We start from the raw sequence: 25,133 nt of genomic DNA, 5'->3' as shown, positions 1-25,133 counted from the left end.
ACTGGTAGTTATCCCTGGCCAGATGTGTCCTCTCTGCCACATCACCATCATTAGTAGCAGTAGTTGTGGTTCCTAGGAGCAGTTTTTCTGCTCCTCTGCTCAGGCTGGCTCCCAGCCCAGGCAGGCAATGCTCCAGCAGGCCTTACTCCTGGGCTCTTTCCTCAGTCACACAGCCACTCCCCTGCCTGAGGCTGCATACAGGGCTCATTCTTCCGAATGCGTAGGTGAAGAAGAAGGCCAGGCCCTGGCAGGTATCTCTTCTCTGGGTAGCCCTGGGACTGTTCTTGCAGTCAGTTAAGAGCTGTTTTTCTTTCTTAGCTCCTGGTCAGAAAAAGTTTCCCCACATCGCGGAAACTCCTGGGTGATAACCCAGAAGCTGGACCCAGCTCACTCTCGCCTAGGCCACATTGGCTGACTTACTTTGTCTTTCCCCATCTGCTGGGAATGCCGACGCCTGCCCTGTCTACCTTACAAGGTGATGGTGAGGAGTAGGGGAGGGGTGTGGAGCCCAAGCGGGTATAGTGGTACCCTAAGACGGGGGAGGACCCACCAGAGGAGTGGCCACTTACTGCTGCTGGCTAGGCCAAGCAGGTACTCTGTGCTTTGCCAACCTGTTGACTTTGGGACAGCCTGGTGAGGCCCATGTTCCCTGCTGTGAGCTAAGGACACTTGCCTGCATTCTCTGAGCGTCTCCAGTTGTTGAAACGCTTCCTTTTGCCTAACTTCAGTTTCTGTAGCCATCTGCATCTGAAGCAGCTTTCAATGCAGGATGTGCAGCTTCCCAGACTAGAAGACTGGAGCTGGATCCATCCTCACATACCTACATGGCTCTCCCCACACCACTCTGCTCTGCGGTCCAGCGAAACTGCTAAGCGGCAACTCCAAAACAGCTCCCATCTCAGAGAGTTCGGAGGTAGTTTCTGAGGCCAGGCAGTGGCACAGCCTCTAATCCAAGGCTCAGGAAGCTGATGCGCGTATGGATTACATACACGTTTCAGGCCATCTGAGGCTGCATAGTGAGATCCTGTCTCAAGATGAGGAGGATAGAGCCAAATATGAGTGATAATGGCCCATGACATGGCCCAAGGATATAGGATCAGGTTGCCCCAAATACCATTTTCCAGAGTGGTGGCAGGTTCATGACGTTTTTAAAGTTACATCATGAGAGTATTATAAATTGAAAACCCTTTCAAAGGAACAGATGGGAATGTCAGGTAAGTGGATCAGAGCAAAGCAGGGGACATCTCTGCTATGGTTGCAGCTGCTGTCTGATGACATTCTTTTAGGATGGGGGTCTGTGAAGACATTCCAAAGCGTTTCATGTGATAGTCACACGGATTCTCGGTCAGACACAGGGATGGGCAGTGGATGGCTACTAATCTGGATAAAGAGAGCCCAAGATAATATAGCTCCAGATCTGCAATATTCCAACTCCCCACCATTATTAAATTCTTCAGTCTAATGTTCTTCCAACCGAGCTGCTTTGGTAACTAGCACAATTACGAAATTCTAGTCAGTCGACCTATGTTAAAGGACCTTTAACATAGGCATCATCGGTTTCTAAGAGTTTCCATTCACACAAGGGTGACTCACACACAGCCTGTCGGTGGTGCAGGTTGGGGTCTGGCAGGAGGGAAAACTCCCCAAAGAGAGTGAGGGCTGAAGCCATAGCTCAGGTGCTAGGACCGTGTAGCAGACACAGTGGTCTCTGCTGGGCCTATTCCCCATCTAACACATATGGAGTCCTTTCTTGCTTTTGGCAGGGGCTTCTGTGAGTGGGGCGCTCCCAGTGGGCAGAGACTTGTTTTTAGTGGTCTTCGAGTTTAACCCTGTGCCTGGGCTTTGAACCAGTGGCTCTCAGCACATCTGTAGGCCTGTCCCGCTTATGAAGTGACAGGACCGATCTCACCAAATTCTCCGTACCGTGCCCGTAGTCGCCACTCAGCAAAGGCTGTGGGAGGACTAAATGAGCCAATGAAAGTCTCAGGAATGTGCACACTCACACGAAATCATGAGTGGAAACAGATGTGCAGGGGAGCCCTGAGTAGAACCCCACCCTGTGAAGTGACCCTTCTGAAGAACCAGCACAGGGCCTCACTCCAGGGAATGGACTGGCCAGCATCCCTTTGCCCCTGGGCTGTAAAGTTTTATTATTGCCACTCGGGAGTGTCTGTACCCTATGGCCACCCTGATGACCCGTCATGGGGGAGGGGTGTGCACTCATCTCTTCGCCAACGAGAGAAGCTTTTCCTGTCGCTGTTCCTATGCTGTCAGCTGACTTATAAATAGAAGTCCGCTCAGCCTGTCATTCCAAGCCTTCAGCGCACACTCTCCCTGATGGGTGTGTCAGGGGCTGATGCTTCTCCTGCAGGGACGTCACTGAAGATGTTTCAGAGCTGAGACTCTACTTAGGTCCTGGCCAGGGCTTTGGGGTGGGGGAGGTTCTAAATTTGGGACAGGATTGCTCTCTGTGTGACCTCTCTGGAGCACAACTCTGTATCCTGAATGCCAGGCATCTCATCTCTGCAGTCTGGGCAGCACAAACCACCTCTCCATGCTTTCTGTTGCTTCCTGCATGGGATGTAGGGTGGAGGAGGGTAGGGGGCTCCCTGCTGGAAATCCATCAGGACCTGCCTATAGTTTAGTGCCCAACTCAAATGGCTGTGCCCTGAATCCATGCTGTAGGAATCCAGCCCCACCGTTTCTCATGTGTTTTTACATCAAAGGAGACACAGGTAGAATTTTCTAGAGAGACCCCTGCTGAACCTCTGGAGCTTCCTCCCTTTCTCCCAAGCGCGAGGACGGCTTTCAGCCAGGCAGATCACTGGGGACTCCCTCATGTCTACTAGCGCACGCCAGGCCTTTCTGATTTCAAGCATGTACCTGGAGAGCTTTGTGGGTCAGTAGTCAGCAGAACTGTCACAAACATGCCACGCTCACTGGCAACGCTGTCACCTCTGCATGAGAAGCACAGCAACACCGCTGGCAAGATGGCCCAGCGGGTAAGGGTGACTGCTGCCAAGGCTGATGACCCAGATGGTGGGAGGAGAGAACCAGCTCCCACAGGTTGTCCTCTGACCTCCACGTGTGTCCTGGGGCACAAGCTAACCCTAGTTGTCTCTGGAAGGAGTGACCAAGTAGGTGGAGCCTGAATAGAATGAAATGCTACCACGTATTCTTTTGGTAATTTTTGAATTTTATAAATACTAAGCAGAGAAGAAAAAGGACCAGGAGAAATAAGTCCCAAGGCTCCAGATGCAAGACATTCCCTGAACCAGGGGAGTCCCATGGACTTCTGGAATTCCACCTCACCCAGTGCTTCCGGCTCATGTGCTGTGGGAGTTCATCTTGGGAGTCAGTGATCTAGTGGTACGTTTCTTGTGTCTGGTGTTGAGGACATTGCTTGTTTTATCCCACCAGTTTCTCCTGGAGATGCACTCTTATCTTTCACAATCACAAAAACAGTTGGTTTGCATTGGTTTACATCAACTCTTGCGTAGACTCTCTTCAACTTCGAATTATGTAACTGTGTATGTCGCTTCTATAACAGTGATACTTTTCTGGTTTAAGCCTCACTGGATCATCTATCACACTGAGTCTGGGCTCCTCCCAACCTCTCTGACATGGGAGGGTACTGTTTTCACAGGTATCTGGATATCAGAGAGGCCAAAGAGGTGCCTTACATTAGGAGTAAGAAAGCCAAGGCTGTTTGAAATCCATGGCAGTCAGAAACCATATGCAGACAGCAGAGGCTGACGGCAGGATGCTGATTGAGCGATTGCCAGGTGACCTCTGGCTCTGTCCTCAGGTCCTGCATAGGTAGAATCCTCAGATGGACTCTCCTAGTAATCTCTGCAGGATCTTACCTGTGGGTGAGCATGTAGCATGAATAAACCTAGAGAAAGATATTGGGGTTCAAGCTGAAGATCAGAACAGCAAAGCAGTCAACCATTAGAGAGACCTTTTACTTCTACCAAATCTTCAGATCGAAAAAGTGAGATCCTGTCTCCACGAATCCTCAGACTCCACACTCCATTGAGTTCCTGTCTCTTCTCTATATTCCTCTCTGCCCAGGCTTATCATTCCTGTCTCTACCTTCTTAGTGCTGGGATTAAAGGTGTGTGATTCCAAGTACTGGGATCACCTTCGTGTGAGCTCTGTTTCTCTTGTAGACAGATTCAGTCTCGTGTAGCCCAAAGTGACCTTGAACTCAACAGAGAGCTGTCTGCCTCTGTCCCCTGAGTCCTGGGATTAAAGGTGTGTGCCACCACTCCTTGGCCTGTGTGGTTGACTAGTATGGCTGCCCTGCCCTCTGATCTTCAGGCAAGCGTTATTTATTAAAGCACAAATAATGTACCACTATATGAGCGTCTATATGAGGTAACATGCGCGTGAGCACATGTGCTCCAACATGGCTGACCTGTCTCCTCCTAGTGTTTGACTTAGGATTCAAGAGACTGCAACAAACACCCTGGTCAGGCTTGGTTATGGCTTTGGGTTTTGTTTTTTGTTTAGTGCATTTTTTATTATTTTAATTTGCATTTAGGACTCTTTGTGTATGTGTCTCTGTGTGTGTGTGTGGGCATGCACACACAATCGGATCTCCTGAAGATGGAGTTAAAGCAGTTGTGAACCACTCTATGTGGATGCTGGGAACTGAACTTGGGTCCTCTGTAAGAGCAGTATGTACTTTTATACACTGAGCCATCTCTCTAGTCCTGGCTTAAAACACACACACACACACACACACACACACACACACACACACACACCCCAAAACACATATTTTATTAGCAAAGGCCTGGAGGAATGGAATGGCGGCAGCTGGCCTGCACTATGGGTTCCATCCAGGCTGGTTGACTCATGCACTGGGACTGGAGAGCCAGCTAACACGAGTTTGCTTACTGGACTGGCCACACGCTCTTACTTTCACACTTCTTTAAGTGTAGAAAGAGGAAAAGGTGGCTGAGAAGATGGAACCCTGGGCAAAACGACTGCTCTTCAAACATGAGGACCTGAACTCAGAGTTCCAGGACCCAACTCTCATCCTCCCCAACACTCTCCCACGTCTCCCTCCCACTTTCGTATCTATTCCTTTTTAGTTTTTGCTTTCGTAACCACTGAGTCCCATCAGTGCTGCCCGCTGATGTGTGATGTGCTCGTTGGCTGGATCTTGTGTTGGTATCCCTGCAGCCGTGAGGGCAATGGCCAGGTCGTGTCCAGCAGACAGCCCTGCACAGCTCTCCTCCCAGTACCCTGGCTTTTACACTCCCTGTTCTCTCTTCTGTGACGGTCCCTGAGCTTTGCACACACACACACACACACACACACAGAATTGATATAGATGCTTCATTTATGGCTGACCACTCAATAGTCAACAACTCTTGGCCCTTTGATCAGACAAGTCTGCATTAACGGATGCCTACTGTAGGGAGAAGCTTCTCAGGCTGAGGTTGAGAGCAGCTCTAATCTATGTGCATTACTTTAAACATTTTTTTTTTTTTGGTTTTTTCGAGACAGGGTTTCTCTGTAGTTTTTGGTGCCTGTCCTGGAACTAGCTCTTGTAGACCAGGCTGGCCTCGAACTCACAGGGATTCGCCTCCCTCTGCCTCCCGAGTGCTGGGATTAAAGGCGTGCGCCACCACCGCCCGGCTTTACTTTAAACATTTAACAAGCAGTTTAACAACATGTAGACCGAGACCTCCCAAGCTATGGACTTGTCACAATCTTGTAAAAGAGATCTACATACCAGGTATGAGTTCCCTCCTGTGCGCCAGGCCTAAAATCCAACCAGGAAGTAATTGGCTACCCCTGCTACCTTTACCTGATAAAACCGATCCCCCACCCCGACCTATATAGCACCTGCTGTCAGTACACAAGCTAGCCTACAGAAAAGACATTTTCAGGTGAGTTCCAGTTTGATTTCTCTTACAACCAATTGTTCGGCAGTAGGATGTTAATAATCTAGCTATGGTGGGCAACTGAGAGCCGTGACAATGACTTGTGCTGTTTCAGGGACCTGTGGGCCTCCCTGACCCACTTGCAGGCGAGTAGGTCATGTCCAATATTGAGATGTTCATTTAATAACGCACACAATCTGGGGGAAGCATTGTTCAATGTGTAGAGTACCTGTGGTTTAAGTTCCTTTAAAAAAAAAATCCTATTTTAAGTTTTTTGTTTTGTTTTGTTTTCTTGAGACAGGGTTTCTTTGTGTAGCCCTAGATTTCCTGGAACACACTCTGTAGACCAGGCTGGCCGTGAACTCAGAGATCCACATGCCTCTTCCTCCCAAGTGCTGGGATTAAAGGTGTGCACCACCACCGCCCGCCTTTTTTTTTTTTTTTAAACTATGTGTATGTGTGAGCACTGCGTACATGTCTGGTTCCTGTGGAGGCCAAAAGAAGGTGATGGATCTCCTTGGAACTGGAGTTACTTGTAAGCCACCATGTGGATGCTGGGAACCAAACCTGGGTCCTCTGTAAGAGCATCCAATGCTCTTAACCACTGAGCCATCTTTCTAGCCCTCATATTCTAGTTTGCTGCGGTGGTTTGAATAAAAAATGGCCCCCATAGGTCATGTGTTTGAACACTTGGTTCACAGCTGGTGATGGTGGTGGGGGTGGTGGGGGTACGGAACTTTCAGGGTGTAGACCCTTGCTGAAGGAAGTGTCACTAGGGGCAGGCTTTGGGAGACTGTGTGGCCTTATCCACTTCCATGCTAAGAGGCTAACTCGGTCTCCGTCACCTCACAGTGAACCTAATTCATCAGAAGAGTGTCATTCTCCCCTGTTCTAATCTAAAAGAAGTCGAATCTAAAAGGCAGTCTGAAGACCCAAGCAGGAAGACTCACGACAGAGGCTCGGCACGACACAGAAGCAGTAGTTCAGGCAAAATGGCTTCTCTTTCAAGAGGACCTAGGTTCAATTCCCAGCACCCACATGTCAGCTCATAACTGTCTGTAGCTCCAGTTCCAGAGGGTCTGATACCCTCATAGAGACTCACATGTAGGCAAAACACCAATGTACATAAAACAAAAATAAATCCTTTAAAAAAAAATTAAAAAACGTTCCCAAGGGAGCTCCCCACTCACTCTCTTCCTGTTTCCGGAGGCCAACTGCCAGCCTCTCTGGATAGGGACTCTCAGATGGGCACCATTCACGAAGGGCCAGGGTGAGGTGCAGAGGCGGGGACAAGTTGTGTGGTGGCGTTTGCAGTGGATATAGGTCAGCATCTTCCAGGCCACAGGAACCAACATTGACCACCTCAGTACCCAGTCTTGCAGATCCAGGTTCAGGTTCCCTGACCCTAATCTGTTATCCTCTGAAGAACACAATCAGCTTTGGGATCATGAAAGGTTTAGGTGGGGGTGGAGAGAGCTCTAATCCTGGACTTCATCTTTGGGAGGCTTAGGGTCATTCAGAGTCCCACTGTGTCTTTAAAGGAGGGTGCTGTGGGGAGGGGCAAAGCAGAAGAACAGTCTCTAAGAGGGACTGGAGGTGGTGGCGAGGGCATCCCAAACACAGGATGTCAGGAGAGGACGATTTTTACCTGTTCAGCAATATCTCCTCCGTGGGGCCCTGGGACGGGCCTCAGTACCACATTGCTCCTGTCTGGGCCTTCCACCTCCAGGCAGCCTTTATGGGGTTTGTCTTCTTCGCAGGGACCCCACTCAATGCCATAGTGCTGGTGGCCACACTGCGTTACAAAAAGCTGCGGCAGCCCCTCAACTACATCCTGGTCAATGTATCCCTCGGAGGCTTCCTCTTCTGCAGCTTCTCCGTCTTCACTGTCTTTATCGCCAGCTGTCACGGATACTTCCTCTTTGGCCGCCACGTTTGTGCTCTGGAGGCCTTCTTGGGCTCGGTAGCAGGTACAACACAGTAGGCAACCGGGGCTAGGGAGCGACAAAGGACATTACTCCAGGATTGGAACCTGGAGTCAGGCTTTCGGTTAGGAGCAGGCTCTTAATCACCCTGAGTACTTGACCAAAATAGGATGCATAAGCATTAAACTCTATTCCAATTCTCTGGACTCAGTTACATTTGTAGCCCACTCCAGGCTGGGTGAGGCTGTCTAATTCTGTTTGTTTTACATTTGCCACAGGTCTAGTGACAGGATGGTCGTTGGCTTTCCTGGCTTTGGAGCGCTACATTGTCATCTGTAAGCCCTTTGGCAACATCCGCTTCAGCTCCAAGCATGCACTGATGGTGGTCCTGGTTACTTGGATCATTGGTATCGGAGTGTCCATCCCACCCTTCTTTGGCTGGAGCAGGTGAGAGTGCAGGGTAGTGGTTTGATGTGGGGAGAGATTGGGTATAGCCTTTTATTCTTTAATCTGAGTTTGGAGAGAAAGGAAAAAGGGCAGCTGGAGACATCAGTGTTTACACCGCAGTTGGAATTACTGCAGTCTTTTTGGCATCCTTCCAACTGGAGAAGCTAATCCAGGAATGGCAGCTCCCGCCCTGCTAGTTCTCAGGGAGAGCCGAGTGAACTCTTGATCCTTTTCAGGTTCATTCCTGAGGGCCTGCAGTGCTCCTGCGGCCCGGACTGGTACACGGTTGGCACCAAGTATCGAAGCGAGTACTACACCTGGTTCCTCTTCCTGTTCTGTTTCATCGTGCCTCTTGCCCTCATCTGCTTCTCCTATTCGCAGTTGCTGAGGACTCTCAGAGCTGTGAGTGGCCTTTGAGAGGGTCAGGTAGGAGTGAATCAGGAGGCTCCAGGACAGAGAGCACGTGTGTCTGCCCCAGGACACAAGTCTGGAATATCCCTGGTCAGATGGGAGCTAGCAAGAGTGGGGAATGGGGAATGAAAACTCGTGGAGTCACAACTCAGCAATACAGCATTCGGTTGCAGGTGTGAGGAGTGTTCTATCCCCAGCACAAGGGGCAGTGGGGGAAGGGGACAAAGACCTGGGAGAGGAGGCGGAACGGAGTGAGACTGTCATCTTTTCTAATGCCAAAGAGCTGAGATCCACTTCCATGATGCCTCCCTCAAGGGAAAGCCAAACTCAGTTAGAAGAGCTGGTGAGAGATTTTCACTACACAAAAGGGTTCAGCGATCTGGAGTTGAGGCCAGAAGAGAGGCTATGACCCTTGTGCTCAATTCCAGGTGGCAGCTCAGCAGCAAGAGTCAGCTACGACCCAGAAGGCTGAACGGGAGGTGAGCCACATGGTGGTGGTGATGGTGGGATCCTTCTGTCTGTGCTACGTGCCCTATGCTGCCCTGGCCATGTACATTGTCAACAACCGTAACCACGGGTTAGACTTACGGCTCGTCACCATCCCCGCCTTCTTCTCCAAGAGCTCATGTGTCTACAACCCCATCATCTACGGCTTCATGAATAAGCAGGTAAAGCTGTCTATTACATTCTCATGAGGACCTGGTCCATTAGACCCTGGTTCTTTGATTACTGACGTTTTAACTCAGCACCCTGGATGCTACACAGGCCTTATAGATGAGGAAAGGTAGAGTCCAAGCAAGCCAGGAAGCTCTTGGTTGGCATATATATGGAGGATGTGGTTCCTAAAACACCAGAAGGGAGGTTAGACCTCATTGTTCTAAAGGGGGAATGGACTGGGAACCTTCTTAGCGATGCTGGGGATTGAACACAGGGCCTTTCGCATGTCAGGCAAATATTCTTAGTAGTGAGTTACACATCGCTACCCTTAAGTTTTCTGTTTTGGTGAAAAAGTAGTAACATCAATAGTAACAGATGTCTAGCTTGTTGCAATTTTTTCCCCTTTTTAAGATAGGATCAGACCATGTAGCCCCAACTGTCCCAGAACTTCTAAAGAAACTAGTCTGGCCTTAAACTCAGTGATCTGCCTGCCTCTGTCCCCAAGTGCTGGAGTTAAAGGTATGCACCGCCATGTATGTCCAGTCTTCTGAAATTTTTTAATCCAGCCCTTCTAAAGTCTAGCTTGCAAAGTCTACCCTGTCTTGAAAAACCAAATAAATAAGAAAGCGGAGTTTAAGTAGTTGGTAGGACAAGGATGACACACACCTTTCCTTCCAGTTCCGGGCCTGCATCCTGGAGATGGTGTGCAGGAAGCCCATGAATGAGGAAAGCGATGCGCCTGGCTCTCAGAAAACAGAAGTTTCTACTGTCTCTTCTAGCAAAGTTGGCCCTCACTAAGGACCCTTACCTGGCCTGCTGGCAGCTAGCAGAATGCCACATTTAGTTTCTACATTCTCCATTAAAACCCAACACAGGGAAGAGATGGGAAGGGGAGTAATGGCACTCCTGGGAGTCAGCTTCGTTTTCCTGTTTTTCTCTTCCTGTCAGCGAGGCTGCTCTTCCCACATGGATCATTTCAACAGTCAGTTTCTACTCCTAAGTGGTACCTTCACCCCCGGAGATCTGGAAGAGAAAGGGCACACTTTCCTTCTCTGTCATTTTTCGTACCCCTTGCTGGGTCTGGGATGACACACCCTGTCTGATGAGCGATAGGGGCAGGTGTCTACAGCGAATTTAAAAGAACCTCCCAGTGGGGTTTCTTGCAGTTGCCGCAGCCTAGGTTGTGGTAGCCATGGTCAGAGCTACCTCAGCTCACCCATCGCAAATAGAATTATTCTAGGTGTTCTCCTCTCTACTTGGCTAAATGAATGTATCCATTTAAAGCTGTGCATTGATTAAAGTTAGTGGTTTAATCCCATGACATCCTCAAAATGAATTTGCATGTCTCAGTACCATTTATAAATCAAACCCAAGTGCTAAAAACATTTTACCTTACGCTCTCCCTACACCTGCTGCTCCTGGAAAATGATTCCTTTAAAATGAAAACCAAGATAAATGTGTTCAGCTATACTCAAGGAATGCTGGATACCAGTCTCAGGCGATGATGCACTGGAAGGCAGGAGGGTCAGAGCTGTGAGAAGCAACTAGAAACCTCAGGAATAGGCAAGGACTAAGCGTGAGGGAGAAGGCAGGGCTCTCTCTCAGCCTGGCAGGGAAATACGGTGGGATATTCTAGGAGAAATCCTTCACTTTGACATTTTATATTACAGAATTCTAAGCCACAATTCCATTTAGTCCTTAATTCTTGGTTTCTTCCTTCCTTTTTAAAAAAATGATTTATTTTTATTTCATGTGCATCGATGTTTTGCCTGCATGTATGTCTGTGTGAGGGTGTCAGGTCTCCTGGAACTGGAACTCCAGAATTGTGAGCTGCCATCTGGGTGCTGGGAATTTAACCAGGACCCTCTGGAAGGGCAGTCAGTGCTCTTAGCCGCTGAGCCATCTCTCCAGCCCCTTCTTAGTTTCTTGAGACAGGGTTTCACTATGCAGTCTTGGCTGGCCTGGAATATAATTCCATTTCCAAGAGAATGAAAGAGACACACGTCCCTGATGAATGTAAACAGTTTTTATTCAGAAACAGATAGGTACCTGCTTGCATTACAGAATATAAAACTTGGTTTACACTCTATAAAAAAAAAAACAATACTCAAATTCAAGAGAGCTTAGCATTCACAGAGCACACCCTATGGACATGCAGTCACTGCTCACTGCCTCAGACTTGATTTAAACCAGAAACTCAAACCTAAACCCCAACACTATATGGGGCTCATGGAGATGAGAGCAGTTCTTGCTGCTGAGCACCCTATGTCCGGAATATGCCATTGTAGCACACTAAGCTTGCTGGTTAAATGTGTGACTTTCACATCAGTGTTAGCCTCTGTGCACCAAATGAGCCAAAAGGCCCTCTTGCCACACAGTGTATGATGCACCCTCTCTAAGTCAGGGTTGGTGGCAATAATTAATTATCTCTGGTCTCCTTAACAATAAAGAGTTGAGAATCTGGAAGGCAGAGAATGTTTATTACTCCTATCCTGGGGTTAAAACTTCGAGTGTTATCTGCGATCAAGAGCTTGATGCAATGGCTGGGGTGAAGTTACACCACACCTGGCTCTTTACCACACCACGCAGCCTACCTCAACAGGACTGTGGAAGACCAAAGGGTAGGTCTAGGTTCAGATATGACCATCACCCAGCACCACCACCTGAATGTATTATTCAGATATAGGAAATAATAATAATAAAGATTATACATACATATATTTATCTTAGTAACCTGAGGGTTAAAGATTTGGAATACATTAATTCTTAAGAGGCCCATTAGTAAGAGATCAAAATATTGGGTTGCACAAAATATGGGTAAGTGGAGTTGGCAACAGACAGGGTTTTTGATAAGGACGGCAACCTGATGATCCGTGACCTTCCTACCTACCCCATCTTTTAGTGTCAGAGAGAAAGGGAGATGACAAAATGGGATTGATGGGTTAAAGCCAGGAAGGATGAGCAGTGGTCCTCAAACCAAAGAGCCTCCTCTATACATCCTTCCATCCTTGAGTCAGAGGCCTGACAGAGAGTGGTTTGCATTCTGAGGTATGAGGATCCTGGTCAATCAGCAGCATGAGGTTTTTAGAAACCAGCCCACAAGATAGGAACACTGCAACCAAGCTTGTAACTAATACTGCTATTCAGCTACTGTCCACAAGAGAAAAGGAGGGAAGACTCCTCACTGTACAGGAGGGTCAGCGCTTTCATGTAAGGTGCCCAATTGTGGCTTCTGAAACAACTTCCCCTCTGGTGATTATTCTCCTGTTAAAGGCACTTTCAATGACATGATTGCAGAAAGTCAATTGTAACTGCAGTAAAACCAAGATTAGTTCGGGGCGGGGGGCTGGATGGGGCCTTGCGGTGGTTTCAACAGGTACACATCAGAATAAAATGCACGCCCTGCACACACTTTCTTCCTTTCGTTTTCCAGCTGTGTCCAGTTGGAAACAGCTCTACAGAGAGCTAGAAATAGCCCTGGGAAGAGATCATACACACTACTTGATTCACTTTTCAAGACACTGGCCCTAATTCTTCCCACCACAGCTGTGCTTGACAAAATTAGCAAATAGCTAGTCCTAACAGGGGAAAAAGAGTGAAGTCAAGTTGCGCCAAGCTGTCTTACAGCACAGGGATCTAGCCTTCCTCAGACAATGGCAGGCTCTGTAGCTGGGCCTGTGACAACTGTACAGCCACTTGAAAATTAAGCATTTCAACAGGCAAGATAAAGCATTCTCTCTCTAAACATAAATCATGGAGTACATGTTTTTCCTTTTTTCTTCTCTCCTGAACATTTCTATTGATCTCAGGCTTTTTAAAAAATTAGTTAAGTGAGAATTATAAAAAAAAATACGTGGCAAGGGGTTGAGAAAGAGTAAAGGGCTAATGTTTGCCTACAAGTGTGGGTTGAGGATCTTGATCCTTCATATTATACTCCCAACTAGAGAACAATACAAAAATAAACACACCATGTCATACATTATACAAAGTGTAAACCTACAGACACAAGTGCACTACTCAGAGTTGTTCTTCAGAAGCATGGGCCCCCCCAGTCCCTCGAGGGGAGAAGGAAGGGGGCAGGGTGGTTTTCATTATCTTGATATGCCTTTTCATGTCTTAAAGTTTGTAATAACAGTCTCAGTAGCGCAAACAATTTCATGTGAAACCAGAGCTGTAAAAATAAATTACTTTTGAAGAAATGTAGGTTCCTCTGTCTGCAGCTTAGAACTCATCATGTCGCACCAAGGCCTCCCCAAAATCTGTGGCCTGGCTGCCCACAAATAAATCATACTTGTCGACAATCTCCTCCTTGGTAAGCTTGCCATCCTGAAATCACAGGGAACAGAGAATTGAGACCATATATACCCCTTCCTCTCTCTCGCCTCACACAAACACCCACACCCCCTTTTTCATTAAGAAAATCACTAGTGGGCTGGGGATATAGTTTAATGATAAAGTGCTTGTCTAGTATGACTGAGGCCCTGGATTTGACCCCTGTACTCAGAAAGCCAGACAGAAGAGTTGTTCAGGGCTAGCCTGGGCTACAGAGGGAGATTCTATTTCAAAGGGGGAAAAAAGTCAAAAGTGGAAAAAATGGGCCAAATATACTCAACAACTTCAGGACAGAGACACAAATCTGTTCCCTAGGCAGCGAACATTCTTTTTGGAGTCAACTATGGGGCAGTTGCCAGATATGGGTGGAAGATGGCCAGGAACACTGGGTTGCTACTCCAGGGCGCATCAGATCGAGGTCTGGCAGGAACAGTGAACTCTCCAGGGTCAATTCTCATCTCAACTCCACTCTAACAAGATGAGCCACATGAAAACAGGCTGGGTCGCGCATCTCAAACAGCATCAAGACTCCTCAGGGAAGACTGCTCACATTCTCACGACTCGGGGCATGACAGCCGGGCTGCTACAGTGATGCTGAACAAGAGCTTAAAACCGATCAGCCCTTAATAAGGTGCTAAGAAACAGCACCTGAAGGCTGAAGACGTTCAAAACAAACAAGTCTGGTCTTTAACAGCCAGATCTCTGAAAAGGTGACAGAGCTTGGTGAAACTGTGATCACCACTGGGCGGTGGCAGCGGCGCACGCCTTTAATCCCAGCACTCAGGAAGCAGAGGCAGGCGGATCTCTGTGAGATGGAGGCCAGCCTGCTCTACAAGAGCTAGTTCCAGGACAGGCTCCAAAGCTACAGAGAAACCCTATCTTGGGGGAAAAAAAAGAAAAAAATAAATGTGATTACCTAAGCACCTCACATAATTTTCAATTCTAATAGAGTCCAGAGAAAAGCTGGCTTATAACCCCTGTAAAGGGCTTAAATTTTAAGAATATATTTGATGCTGGGAATGGTGGTATACCTTTAATCTCAGCAATGGAGAGACAGGCAAGTGTGTCTCTGTGAGCTGGAGGCCAAGTTGGTCTACACTGGTTTCAGGCCAGTAAGCAAGGCTATATATTGAGAGTCTCATTCAGTCAGCTGTCAATCTGTCTGCTCTGCTTCCTCTAAAAATTATATATACATATGTGTGTATTTGATTTAGAATGGCAATAACTGGCTTGGAAAAAAGGTAGAATAAGCCTGTAAAAGGTAAAAGAATGCAGGAAAGAACAATCAACATTTCAAAAAGACAGTTTCCTGGGGACTCAACAGTTAGAACTGATACATGCTGGGCCAGGCTTTAAACCACTACTCTTTGCTGAAGCCCGGGTTTCTCCAGCACCGTGAGCACAGAGCAAGCACTTTCCAAAATGAGATCAGATAGTTAGTGCTGCCCTGAAGATTTCTGGTCATTAAATTTAGGTCCTTGGCAGATTTGAGGTAAATAAGACCCTAAAAAACACTATATTTTGATGACATCTGTTTAAGACAATCCCCCAGGAAGGCTCTGGTCATGGCTAGCCTGCTTGGGCCTGGAACGACTTACCTTGTCTTGGTCTGACTCATAGACTAGATGCCTGGCTTCTGCCTCTGCATGGTCATAGTCTGAAGGGAGGATCCAGTCTTTGGTCTCCTCCTTGTCCATTTTCCCATCCCGGTTCTTATCTCGAAACTCAACAAACTGTTCTCGCTCAGTCTTCACCCACTCTGGCTCATCAGCATTTCCGTCATGACTGTACATGTCACCTGTGTGCAGAAACATATACACAACAGAATTAGTCTTGTTCTAAAGGCTCCCCACATCCAGTCACACAGTTTTCTTAAGCCAGAGAGAGAGACTTTAGAAAGTACGGTAGTTGTCCGTGGCTTAACTGTGAATCTTTAACAAGAGTATTTCCACATGCTGACTAAGTGAAAGGAGAGCGGAACTTGTATCTTAAAAAAATAAAATAAAATAATAATTAAAAATAAAAAGGCAGAAGCTGGGCAATGGTTGGCACATGCCTTTAATCCCGGCACTCAGAACTCTTCATGAGTTTGAGGCCAGCTTGGTCTATAGAGTGAGTTCTAGGACAGGCAGAGCTACACAAAGAAACCCTATCTCGGTGAGGGAGAAAAAAAGGCAGAAATAAGGAGGTGTGAAGCTGAGCGTGGTGGTGTATGTTTGTAAATCCAGAATTTTGGAGTTCAAAGCTAACTTGGGCTACATGAGAACTTATCTCAAAATAAAAGAAATAAGTTGATCAATACCAAGTAAGATTCCCTCGCTTACTGCATTGCATTTTACCCCAAGTGGATAATTATATTGGGCCACTGATTTAAGGAGGCCTAGTTATAAACTCTGAAGGAAACTGTCTCCCTACTAGCCAATGCCTACATAAGTGCACCGTTCAGTGGTTTCCATCAGGACAAGCATGTCCCATGCAGAGGAACACCCTCAAAAGTACACTGAGAAGGGACAATCAGGAAAGAAGCAAATTCCTGATTCTCAACTGTGTAAGAATGTGGACTGGCCCTTACAGCTTCTACTGTCTCCCTCCTACAGTCTCCTCCTTTACTTGTAAGGAAACTTACTAAAGCATACGAAGCTCTAGAGACAATTAAAAGCACTGGTGTTAGTCTTCAGAAAGGAGATGGCCAGGAAAATTGGTAACAAATGTCAAGAGGCTTCTAAATTTTTGTGTACAAAAACCAAAAATTGAGTCTGAATTTTAGTTATGAGATCATTAAAAACAATTCTGATGACAGATTACATCATACATTTTGGCATTTAACTCCAAAGAAGCTGGAAGAACAAAGTGGTGTGGCCATCACAAATCTCCCATTCCACTCAGCTACACAGACAGGGCTTCAGTAACAGACAGTTTCATTTTACATTAAGGTAACATGCATACAGAAAGTGCCATTCTGAGACAGGGTCTTAGCCCAGATTGGCCTCAAACTGGAGATGTTCCTGCCTCAGCCTCCCAAGGACTATAACTGCAGGCTGGTGCCACCTGCTCAGCTGCTCAGCTCTGTGTGACATTTTCAGAGTAATTTAATCTGTGAGATACTTAACACTAAGTTTTATTCTCGAAAATAAGCCTTTTGACATTTCCATTTAAATGCACAATACACTTGTAAGTAATTATATCAAGATAATTAAGATAAAACTCCAAGATAAAATGTATCAAGAAACACAAAAATGTTTGCAAAAATTAAAAATAAACAATAAAATACAAATAGTAGAGAAATGGCCTATTTTTTTTGTTTTCTCAAGTCAACACTATTTTTTGTCTGTTTTGTGACTAGTAAATGTGATGAACATCCCTACAAAATTAAACAAAAATCAACTGTAATCAAGAATGGTCACACTGCTGCCAAACAAATATTGGCATTTAAGAAACTATATAGAGCTAGGATGTAACTGAGTGGCAGAGAGCCTGCCTAGCATGCCAAAGTCCTGGATTTGACTTCCAGTGCCTAACATAAACATATAAACAAAAATAAATGTGTTTCCAGTTTAGCTATGGAAAAATGAGTATGTTTTACATATTTATTTTTTTCTCCATGTATATATAACTCAAAGCACTATTTTCCCTTTAATAACTAATAAATGCAAAAATAACAATTAGCCGGACATGATGGCACACATCTTTAGTTCTAGCACTCAGGAAGCAGAGGCAAATAGAGCTTTGTGAGTTTGAAGCCAGCCTGGTCTACAGAGTGAGTTTCTGGGTAGCCAGAGCTACATACATAGTAAGACCCTGTCTCAAAAAACTCACAAGAAAGTAATTAACATTTATTGAGTGCTCATTGTATTCTAGGCATCATGATCAGTACCCTACTTACAACTATTTGTTTTCATTATATGAACTTTCAAATATATACAAACGCAGAAAAAAAAATCCATAATCTCCTACTTAGCTACCAACTCCAACAGCTGCCATGGTTATGCACACATGCTCATCCATGACACCCCCACCATACTTATTTTAGGGCAAATACTAGGTGCTACCTTCCCCTAAAAAACTAAACTTTTGAGTTTAGCTCTAAAAATGGGGGAGTTTTCTTATAACCACGAAGCCCTCAGCACAGTTTATAAAGTGACTCCAGTGCACCATCCACTATCCATTTCAAGTTTAAACTTCTGAATTACCTTTTAAGAGTTGGTGTATTTCAACCTCACAGAATCCACCTGCCTCAGTCTCCTAAGTGCTGGGATAACAAGCAGGGCCACCACACACAGCGTATAATGGTTTAAATGCCTAATTAAATATTTTAGATAACAACTTTAAAACATAAGTGAATGGCATTCGTTGAAATTTCTTTTAGGTCTGCTGTGGTGGTGCACACTACTCCCAGCACTTGGAAGGCAGAGTCAGGAGGATCACCGCGTGTGTGAGGACAGTCTGGGCTACACGGCAAGACACTGTCCTAAAAACAAAACAGAACACTATACCAGATGACTACATTTTAAAGGCATGTGAGTAAAGATGACAAAAAAAATATTACTTTAGTTTATTTAAAAAGTATTCAACCTACCAGATAATACTAAGGAATGGACTTCTTGGTTTAGACTGTCTTAAAAAAAAGTTTGGAACAATAAATGCGTCATAGAAATACATAATGAAATGTGTACAGATGAAATGGGAAGATGATTAGGGTCTGGGTCAAACAAGAAAGGGAGTAAAGGGGGCTGGATAGACACTCTTTTTTTTACAGGTCTACTTCCTGTAGTAATTATTTTTAACTTTTTTTTTATTTGCATTGGTGTTTTGCCTGTATATATGTCTGTATGAGGATGTTAGATCCTCTGGAACTAGAGTTACAGACAGCTGTGCGCTGCCATAGGGGTGCTGGGAATTGAACCCTAGCCCTTTGGAAGAGCAATGAGTGCTCTTAACCACCGAACTATCTCTCCAGCCCCCCTTTTATTTCTTCTTTGTCTCTTTTACATCATGTATCTTGATCTGATTTATTTCCCCGTCCCTTCCTATCCACCCTTTGCTCTTCAACCTAATAAAATTTAGGAGAAAATAAAAGAAGGAAAAATTTTGTTATGGAAGCTGTGGCAGGGAGTAGTGAGTCATACAGTATACCTTTTTGTCCAAGTGTTCATTGCAATGAGTAACTGGTCTGGTTCAAGGTCTCTGGTTTCTGCAACACTATGAATGCTGGGCCCTCACTGGGACCCTTCTTGAATATCCTGTTACCATGTATCATGGAGATCCTGAAGCTTTGGGTCTATAGAACTGGCCCCTTCTCATTTTTTCTATATGATATTTTTCTAACAGGGCAGAAACTGGCACATACCCAGCATTTCAGCTATACAAGCTTGCAATAGTTACTGACCTACAAAGAAAGTTACACATACTCTTGATTGTTCTATAACTTCACAATGTAATTTCTCTGCCCTGGAATCTAAACGATGCAGAAGAAAACCTTTATCTCCTTATTTGGCCTCAATGCTTAATAAGTGATGCTACTGAACTGTGATAAGCCTGAATTTCTCTGCTTCAGAAATTTAAATGGGAAACAACAAAATGCCAAAACCAAGAATAAAAAAAAAACCTTAAAAGTAGGAAATCTGATAAACTTGAATTAAGAAAACATGACACTACCATGATAAAACTCAATCATTTCACAAAAACCTCTCACTGTTCACCCCATTTTCTCTGGCAGGGATGAGGAAAGAATATCTGAGCAAGGAGTGAGTCTGTTCAGCACAGTCTAACAGTAGCAGAGGTAAACTAAGACTCCTTTTCAGGTTTAATACTTAATAGCAGAGATCAGAGATCAAAAAACAAAATGAGAAAGTTCACTAGAAAAGTACTATGCGCAAGTGTGAATGTGGAGTGCAAAAGAACTGAGAACCCAGATATATCTGTAGCCACAAGGTTTTCAATAAAGAAAGGATAACCTCTTCATCAAATGGTACTCGGAAAGCTGCATATCTATGTATAGAAGACTGAATAAATCAGATATAAACGCAAAACTCTAAACTGTAAGATCAGTAGAGGAACACATAAATCATGACATCAGTGCAGACAAGGGTATTTTAAGAGACCAAAACTAGGTCAACAAAAGTAAAAGCAGACACATAATCACACAAATCTTCGAAGCTTCTGTAAAGGAAACAATCAATAGAGGGATGAGAGACTAGCAGAATGGAACAAAATAGCCAAAGTATTCAGTTGTTAAGGTATTAATACCAGATAGACAGTCCAACAACTCAAATAGTTACAAATTCAAGGCTAGCCCAAGCAACATTGTAAAACACTGACTAATATACCAAAAGATGTGCATTAGAAGAATGTTTCAAAACAGAATGCCATTGGTAACAAACACATTGAGTAATTGTAAAGCAATTTGCTAAATTATTCTTAAGATAGTAAAGTTTCACAGGGAAGTAGGAGTGGATATGATCATGATACATTGTATACATGTAATCACCTCTCAAGTTTCATTTGTAGCCCCACTCCTGCTCCCTCATAAAGATAAAAAAAAAAAGAAAAAGAGGATGTGTGTGGCCAAAATAAATACCCTAAATAAAATGGAAACTTATGGACTTATCAGAAAATGTGCATAACACAGTCACCGAACCCTAGTCACCCATTCACTCGTCTTGCTTGTCTCACGCAGTCCAGAGTGGCCCTGAGTTTCTGATCTTCTTGTAGTTACCTGCCAAGTGCTGAGATTCATGCCTGGCTTTTCCATCAATTTATTTTATATACTTTGTTTTTTTTTAATATTACTTAAGAATTATGTGTGCATATATGCATCTGTGTGTCTTTGTGAAGGTATGGCGTATGTTGAGTGCAGGTATCAGATTCTCTAGAGTGGGAGTTACAGGCAGTGTGGGTGCTGGGAACCAAACTTAGAACCTCTGGTCAAAACTGGGACGTGCCAACCTCTCCTGCCCCAGTTATATTTGTAATGACTACTATTCACCACATTGGTCTGCTTTAACAATCTGTTAAGAGTTGACCCATGAGGTAAACTCTTTCTACAGATTACAACATTTCAGTATTTCAGTATTTAAAGACACTAGAAACAGGAGACTCACCAATGTACTCTTCTAGATCAATGAAACCATCAGCATTCTTGTCTATATCCTCCATTGTTTCCTAAATAGAAGAGAACAAAAAGACTTAGTCTCTAATTAAATTTTCTAGAAGACAGTATGGTGTGTATGGTTAAAACCAGGAAGGATACCACACAAATGTAATTTCAGCTTTTTGGGAGCCAGAGACAGGAAGATCAGAGGCTAATGTTCATCCAAGTTACAGACCTATATAGCAAATCCCAGGCTCAGTTCGCTAGCCAGTCAACCCCAAATGCACACAAAACAAAAACCCAAAACCCAAACAAAACAAAATAGAAAGGAAGGAAGGGAGAGAGGGAGGGAGGGAGAGAAGGAAAGAACAGTACACTCATTCTTTTAGTTAGAGAACTGTTAAATATTACCATTACTTACGTTTCAACCTATGATAGGACACTATCAAATGACAAAAGGTTGTAGCCCTAGTCATGCTGAGCTCTTGCTAATGGGAGCTGAGTCTGCACTGTTAGCAGACTGCCTTCTGTGGGAACTCCTGGGTATCATGGAACTCCCTGGCTTCTGAACAACAAGCATAGGACAGCCTCTTACTCCTAACTTTATGGAACTACCAATGAAATGGAAAATCATTATTTAATGGGCAGGTTTATGACCAGCAAAAAGCCTAAGGCACTTAAGCAGAATACGTAAGCAACAGAAGAAGCTGAATTGTGGTTGGGAACCCTTCGTCTTGCCTACCTGCACAACTATGTCTTTCATGTAGTCATATTCCTCAGGATGCAGGAAAGCAGTAAATTCCTCCTTTGTGGCAATTAGGTCTCCATCCTTGTCTGCCATTTTAAACCTCCGCTCATCTCTAACCATCATCTGTTTATAATTGAATCCATCATCAGGATCTGGATCATCTAGAAAACAAAAATTTAGATAAAGTCTTAAAAAAGTCTTCCAGAGAACACAAAAAGGTAAAGGGATCAGACTGATTTCAAACAAGATAAACCAAACAATGAAGACACAGGTAAAATTAAACCACTCATGAAGAAATGATTTTGATTTCAGAAGCAGCAGTAGAAAGACACTTGATTTGGGACTAAGGCTTCAGTGACCACACCTCCAAATCAGTCCAAGCTGAAAGTAAATGGCTGCCATTCAACATGGAACTGGCCCTGATTAGTTAACTCAATCATGTGCTGTTTCACCATACTGGTGTTAAGGTTAATAGAAGGCTTGGATTTCTTAGTTCTATCTGGGAGGCAGTGGAGGCTGTAAGTCATACTATCTGGGTGTGAATTTATTACCTCTAGCTGTGTGTCCTTGGGCAAACTTTTTTCTTTCAATTTTTTTAAAAATTATGTGCATGAGTATTTTGCTTGCCTGTACATCTGTGTAGCATGTGTGAGCCCAGTGCTTGCAGAGGCCAGAAGGCAGCAGATCTTCTGTGAGTCACCATGTGGGTGCTGGGATTGAACCCAGGGTCTCTGCAAGTGCTCCTAACTGCTGAGACAACTCTCCAGCTCTCGGGCAAGAAACTTAACTGTGTCTCAGTCTCCTACTCTGTAACATGAGACTGCGCCTGCCTTATAGGTAGTTATAAAAAGTTTAATAAGAAACAAACAGTTGGGTAGTGATGGCACATATCTTTAATCCCAGAAGTTGGGAGGTAAAGGCAGGTAATCTCTGAATTCCAGTCTGGTCTACATGGTCTACATAGCTTGTATCAAGACAGAGCTACAGAAAAACTTCTCTCTCAAATTTAAAAAAGAAAAAAAAACAAAACAAACTAAAAGCTTGAACAACACCTGGTATATGGAGCTGGCAGCCAATGTCTGTCAATTGTCATCATTTTTATTAAATGTTAGAACATCCATCAAGACTAAGTACTGCCGGGGAGTGCTGGCACACACCTTTAATCTCAGCACCAGTCTGGTCTACACAGTGAGTTCCAGGACAGCCAGGGCTGTTACACAGAGAAACCATATCTTGAAAAACCAAAGACTCTAGGTATCAAAAGTCTTTGTCCCATTTCATTTTAATGTCACTTGGATTCAAGCAACAAGAACATTACCATTTGAATGGTCCTACTGACCTTCCCCCCTCAAATCTACTGAAAATTACAGGTAAAAAATGCAGACTGCTGTAGAGGTAGAGAAAGTAGGTCAATGGTTTCTTAGGGACAGGCAGAGGGGAGGTGTGACATGAGGACATTTTGGGAAGTGACAGATACATTCTAGATGTCAGATATTCTTTGATTAAGTTTTAAGAGAAAATAAACATTAAAATATAAAACTGGAGAGATGGCTCAGTGGTTAAGAGCACTTGCTGCTCTCCCAGAGGTCCTGGGCTCAATTCCCAGCACCCAAAGGCAGCTCCTAACTACCTGTAACTTCAGTTCCAGGGGATCTGACACCTCTTTTGGCACTTACCCACACAGAAACACACACACAAAAGTAAAATAGAATCTTTAAAATCAAAATATAACCAAATGGGATATAGACTAATCTGTCATGATTTTGACTTGCACAAACAACAGCTGGTTTACACATAAGCATCTAGGAGACTAAAATTTAATTTCTGTAAACTGAAAAAGTATAAAGGAGCTAATTGTAGAAAAGTAAGAAACTGGGCTTCTATGTGAGCCAAAAGACCTAAGAGGTATAACGATACTTTGAGAGGTAGAAGATACCACATTAAAATTAGGAAATTACTGTTCTGTAACACCCTGGTACCTACTTGTCTAAAAACTCACTGTTCTCTTTAACGATAATACCATATTGTTGATATTTGATATTAGAGGCCAATCTTTCTCTATTTTAAGCACACTTAAAAAAGCAAAACAAAAACAAAACAGGCCAGGCATAGTGACTTATGTCTTTCATCCTAGCACTCCAGAGGCTAAGGGGCAAAGGCAGGCAGATCTCTGAGAGTTCAAGCCAGTTTGGTCTCCAGAGAGGTCCAAGTCATCCAAGGCTACATAGTGAAACCCTGTCTCAAAAACTCGAAACCAGTCAAATAAAAAAACTCCCATAAACAAACACCCAAGAAACCAGACAAACAACAACCCCCTCCCCCACCAAAAACCTGCCCTATCCTGAAAACAAAGCAGCTTGAAGCTTCTTTGTTGATCAAGAATTTAGTAAGCAGTAGAATCACACAAGGCTGTGGGCTTCTGCACAGGTAAAGTCAAATAGGTTAGAGATGAAAAATAGAAGGAAATAACATATTTCTCAAACACTAAGTTGTCTTCTAAAAACAAATACTAAGTTCCAGTTAAAACTATGTAACACTAGTCACCTTATGCATTCAGACTAGATTCCTAAGAGCCCTTTGTTTCCTTCCTTTGGGTAACACACAGCAACTAGAACCAAGTAAGCCTGACAATAACCCACACCTATAAAAGAACAGAAAGGGAAGGCGGACAACTTTACGTGTGGCATCTATACCAGACAAGTTTACAGTTCTTGCTGGCCTGCTTACAGCCTCTGGTTCTGCTCTAAGCAGGGCCAATCTTGCTATCTTTTATTTTTACTTATGAGAGAGATAGTGCACACAGCACAAAAGTTCCTTTTGTGGAAGGTGGGATCACTGAAAAGTCTTTAAAAGCTGAGATGATTTATACACAAACTCAAATCAAATCAAGAACACATTCTCACAAAACTCCTCAGCACTTGTCTAAGGCCAGCTTGCTACCCCCCGAGGGCTCATCACCCACAGTCCTCCTGGGAAAGGGCCTTATAAAGACATTACTCCTTCAGCTAGTAGTGCTTTGCCTTGTGCAGTCTCAGGCAGTAGAAATACCCATTACATTGAATCATCAGCCCTCTGAGGAAAGAAAGCTCTCAACAGATTTCTATGCACATAATTATACACAGTTGAAGCAGAATTCTGGACAGCAAGGGTGTACCAGAACCTGAGCCGAGATTTATTAGCACACCATTTTGTTGAGATCACAGATAGTCTAGTCTATCCTTTGCTCCATATTTATAATTAGTTCTGATTAAGTCAGAAGGGTGCTGGGTCTCAGCCAGAGAGCAAGAAACATGGAATGCTTCTCCATCTGTGCTGGGTTCTTAATACACATGTTCTTAATTTGGTGGATATGTTTGGTTCTTGGCTCAGTGTCAAGCCTTGAGAGACTGCCACTTTAGTCTTAGGAATGAGAATAAGTCTCTTCACCAGAAATGCAGTCCTGTAATTAGCACGGCAGCTGGCTATCTGATGAGGAAACAAACCTTTACATACTCCTGTTAGTCACTGGTGAAAAATGATTTCTGTAACCCTAATTTGTCTAATTCCAGGATTAAAGCACAAAAAGTACCATTTATATTTTCATGCCTCAAGTTGAAACTATACACAATACAGAAATCTCATCA

The 25,133-nt window shown here is 44.4% G+C and overlaps 2 protein-coding genes across 4 annotated transcripts in view; one reads left to right on the top strand and one right to left on the bottom strand.

The window, feature by feature from the left end:
- The first annotated feature begins 7,524 nt into the window (after positions 1-7,524).
- Positions 7,525-11,493, top strand: Opn1sw (opsin 1, short wave sensitive). The gene is made up of 5 exons (XM_048451037.3): positions 7,525-7,870; positions 8,104-8,272; positions 8,509-8,674; positions 9,112-9,351; positions 10,019-11,493. The coding sequence occupies exons 1-5, from the start codon at positions 7,525-7,527 to the stop codon at positions 10,136-10,138; spliced, it is 1,041 nt and encodes a 346-aa protein (XP_048306994.1). The 3' UTR covers positions 10,139-11,493.
- The window catches only part of Calu (calumenin), a 28,706-nt gene continuing 14,919 nt past the window's right edge, over positions 11,347-25,133 (bottom strand). For all 3 annotated transcript variants that reach the window (XM_048451035.3, XM_085683777.2, XM_048451033.3), the window contains exons 4-7: positions 21,505-21,671; positions 20,773-20,833; positions 15,271-15,470; positions 11,347-13,666 (exon numbers count right to left, since the gene is read on the bottom strand). In XM_048451035.3, the coding sequence (XP_048306992.1) occupies positions 13,562-13,666; positions 15,271-15,470; positions 20,773-20,833; positions 21,505-21,671 (533 nt within the window). In that variant the 3' untranslated portion in view covers positions 11,347-13,561. The remainder of the gene's footprint in view (positions 13,667-15,270; positions 15,471-20,772; positions 20,834-21,504; positions 21,672-25,133) is intronic.

Source organism: Myodes glareolus, chromosome 25 (assembly GCF_982192425.1).
Source record: "Myodes glareolus chromosome 25, mMyoGla1.1, whole genome shotgun sequence".
In the NCBI taxonomy this organism is placed as follows: Eukaryota; Metazoa; Chordata; class Mammalia; order Rodentia; family Cricetidae; genus Myodes; species Myodes glareolus.
This window is presented reverse-complemented; position numbering and strand designations above follow the sequence as displayed.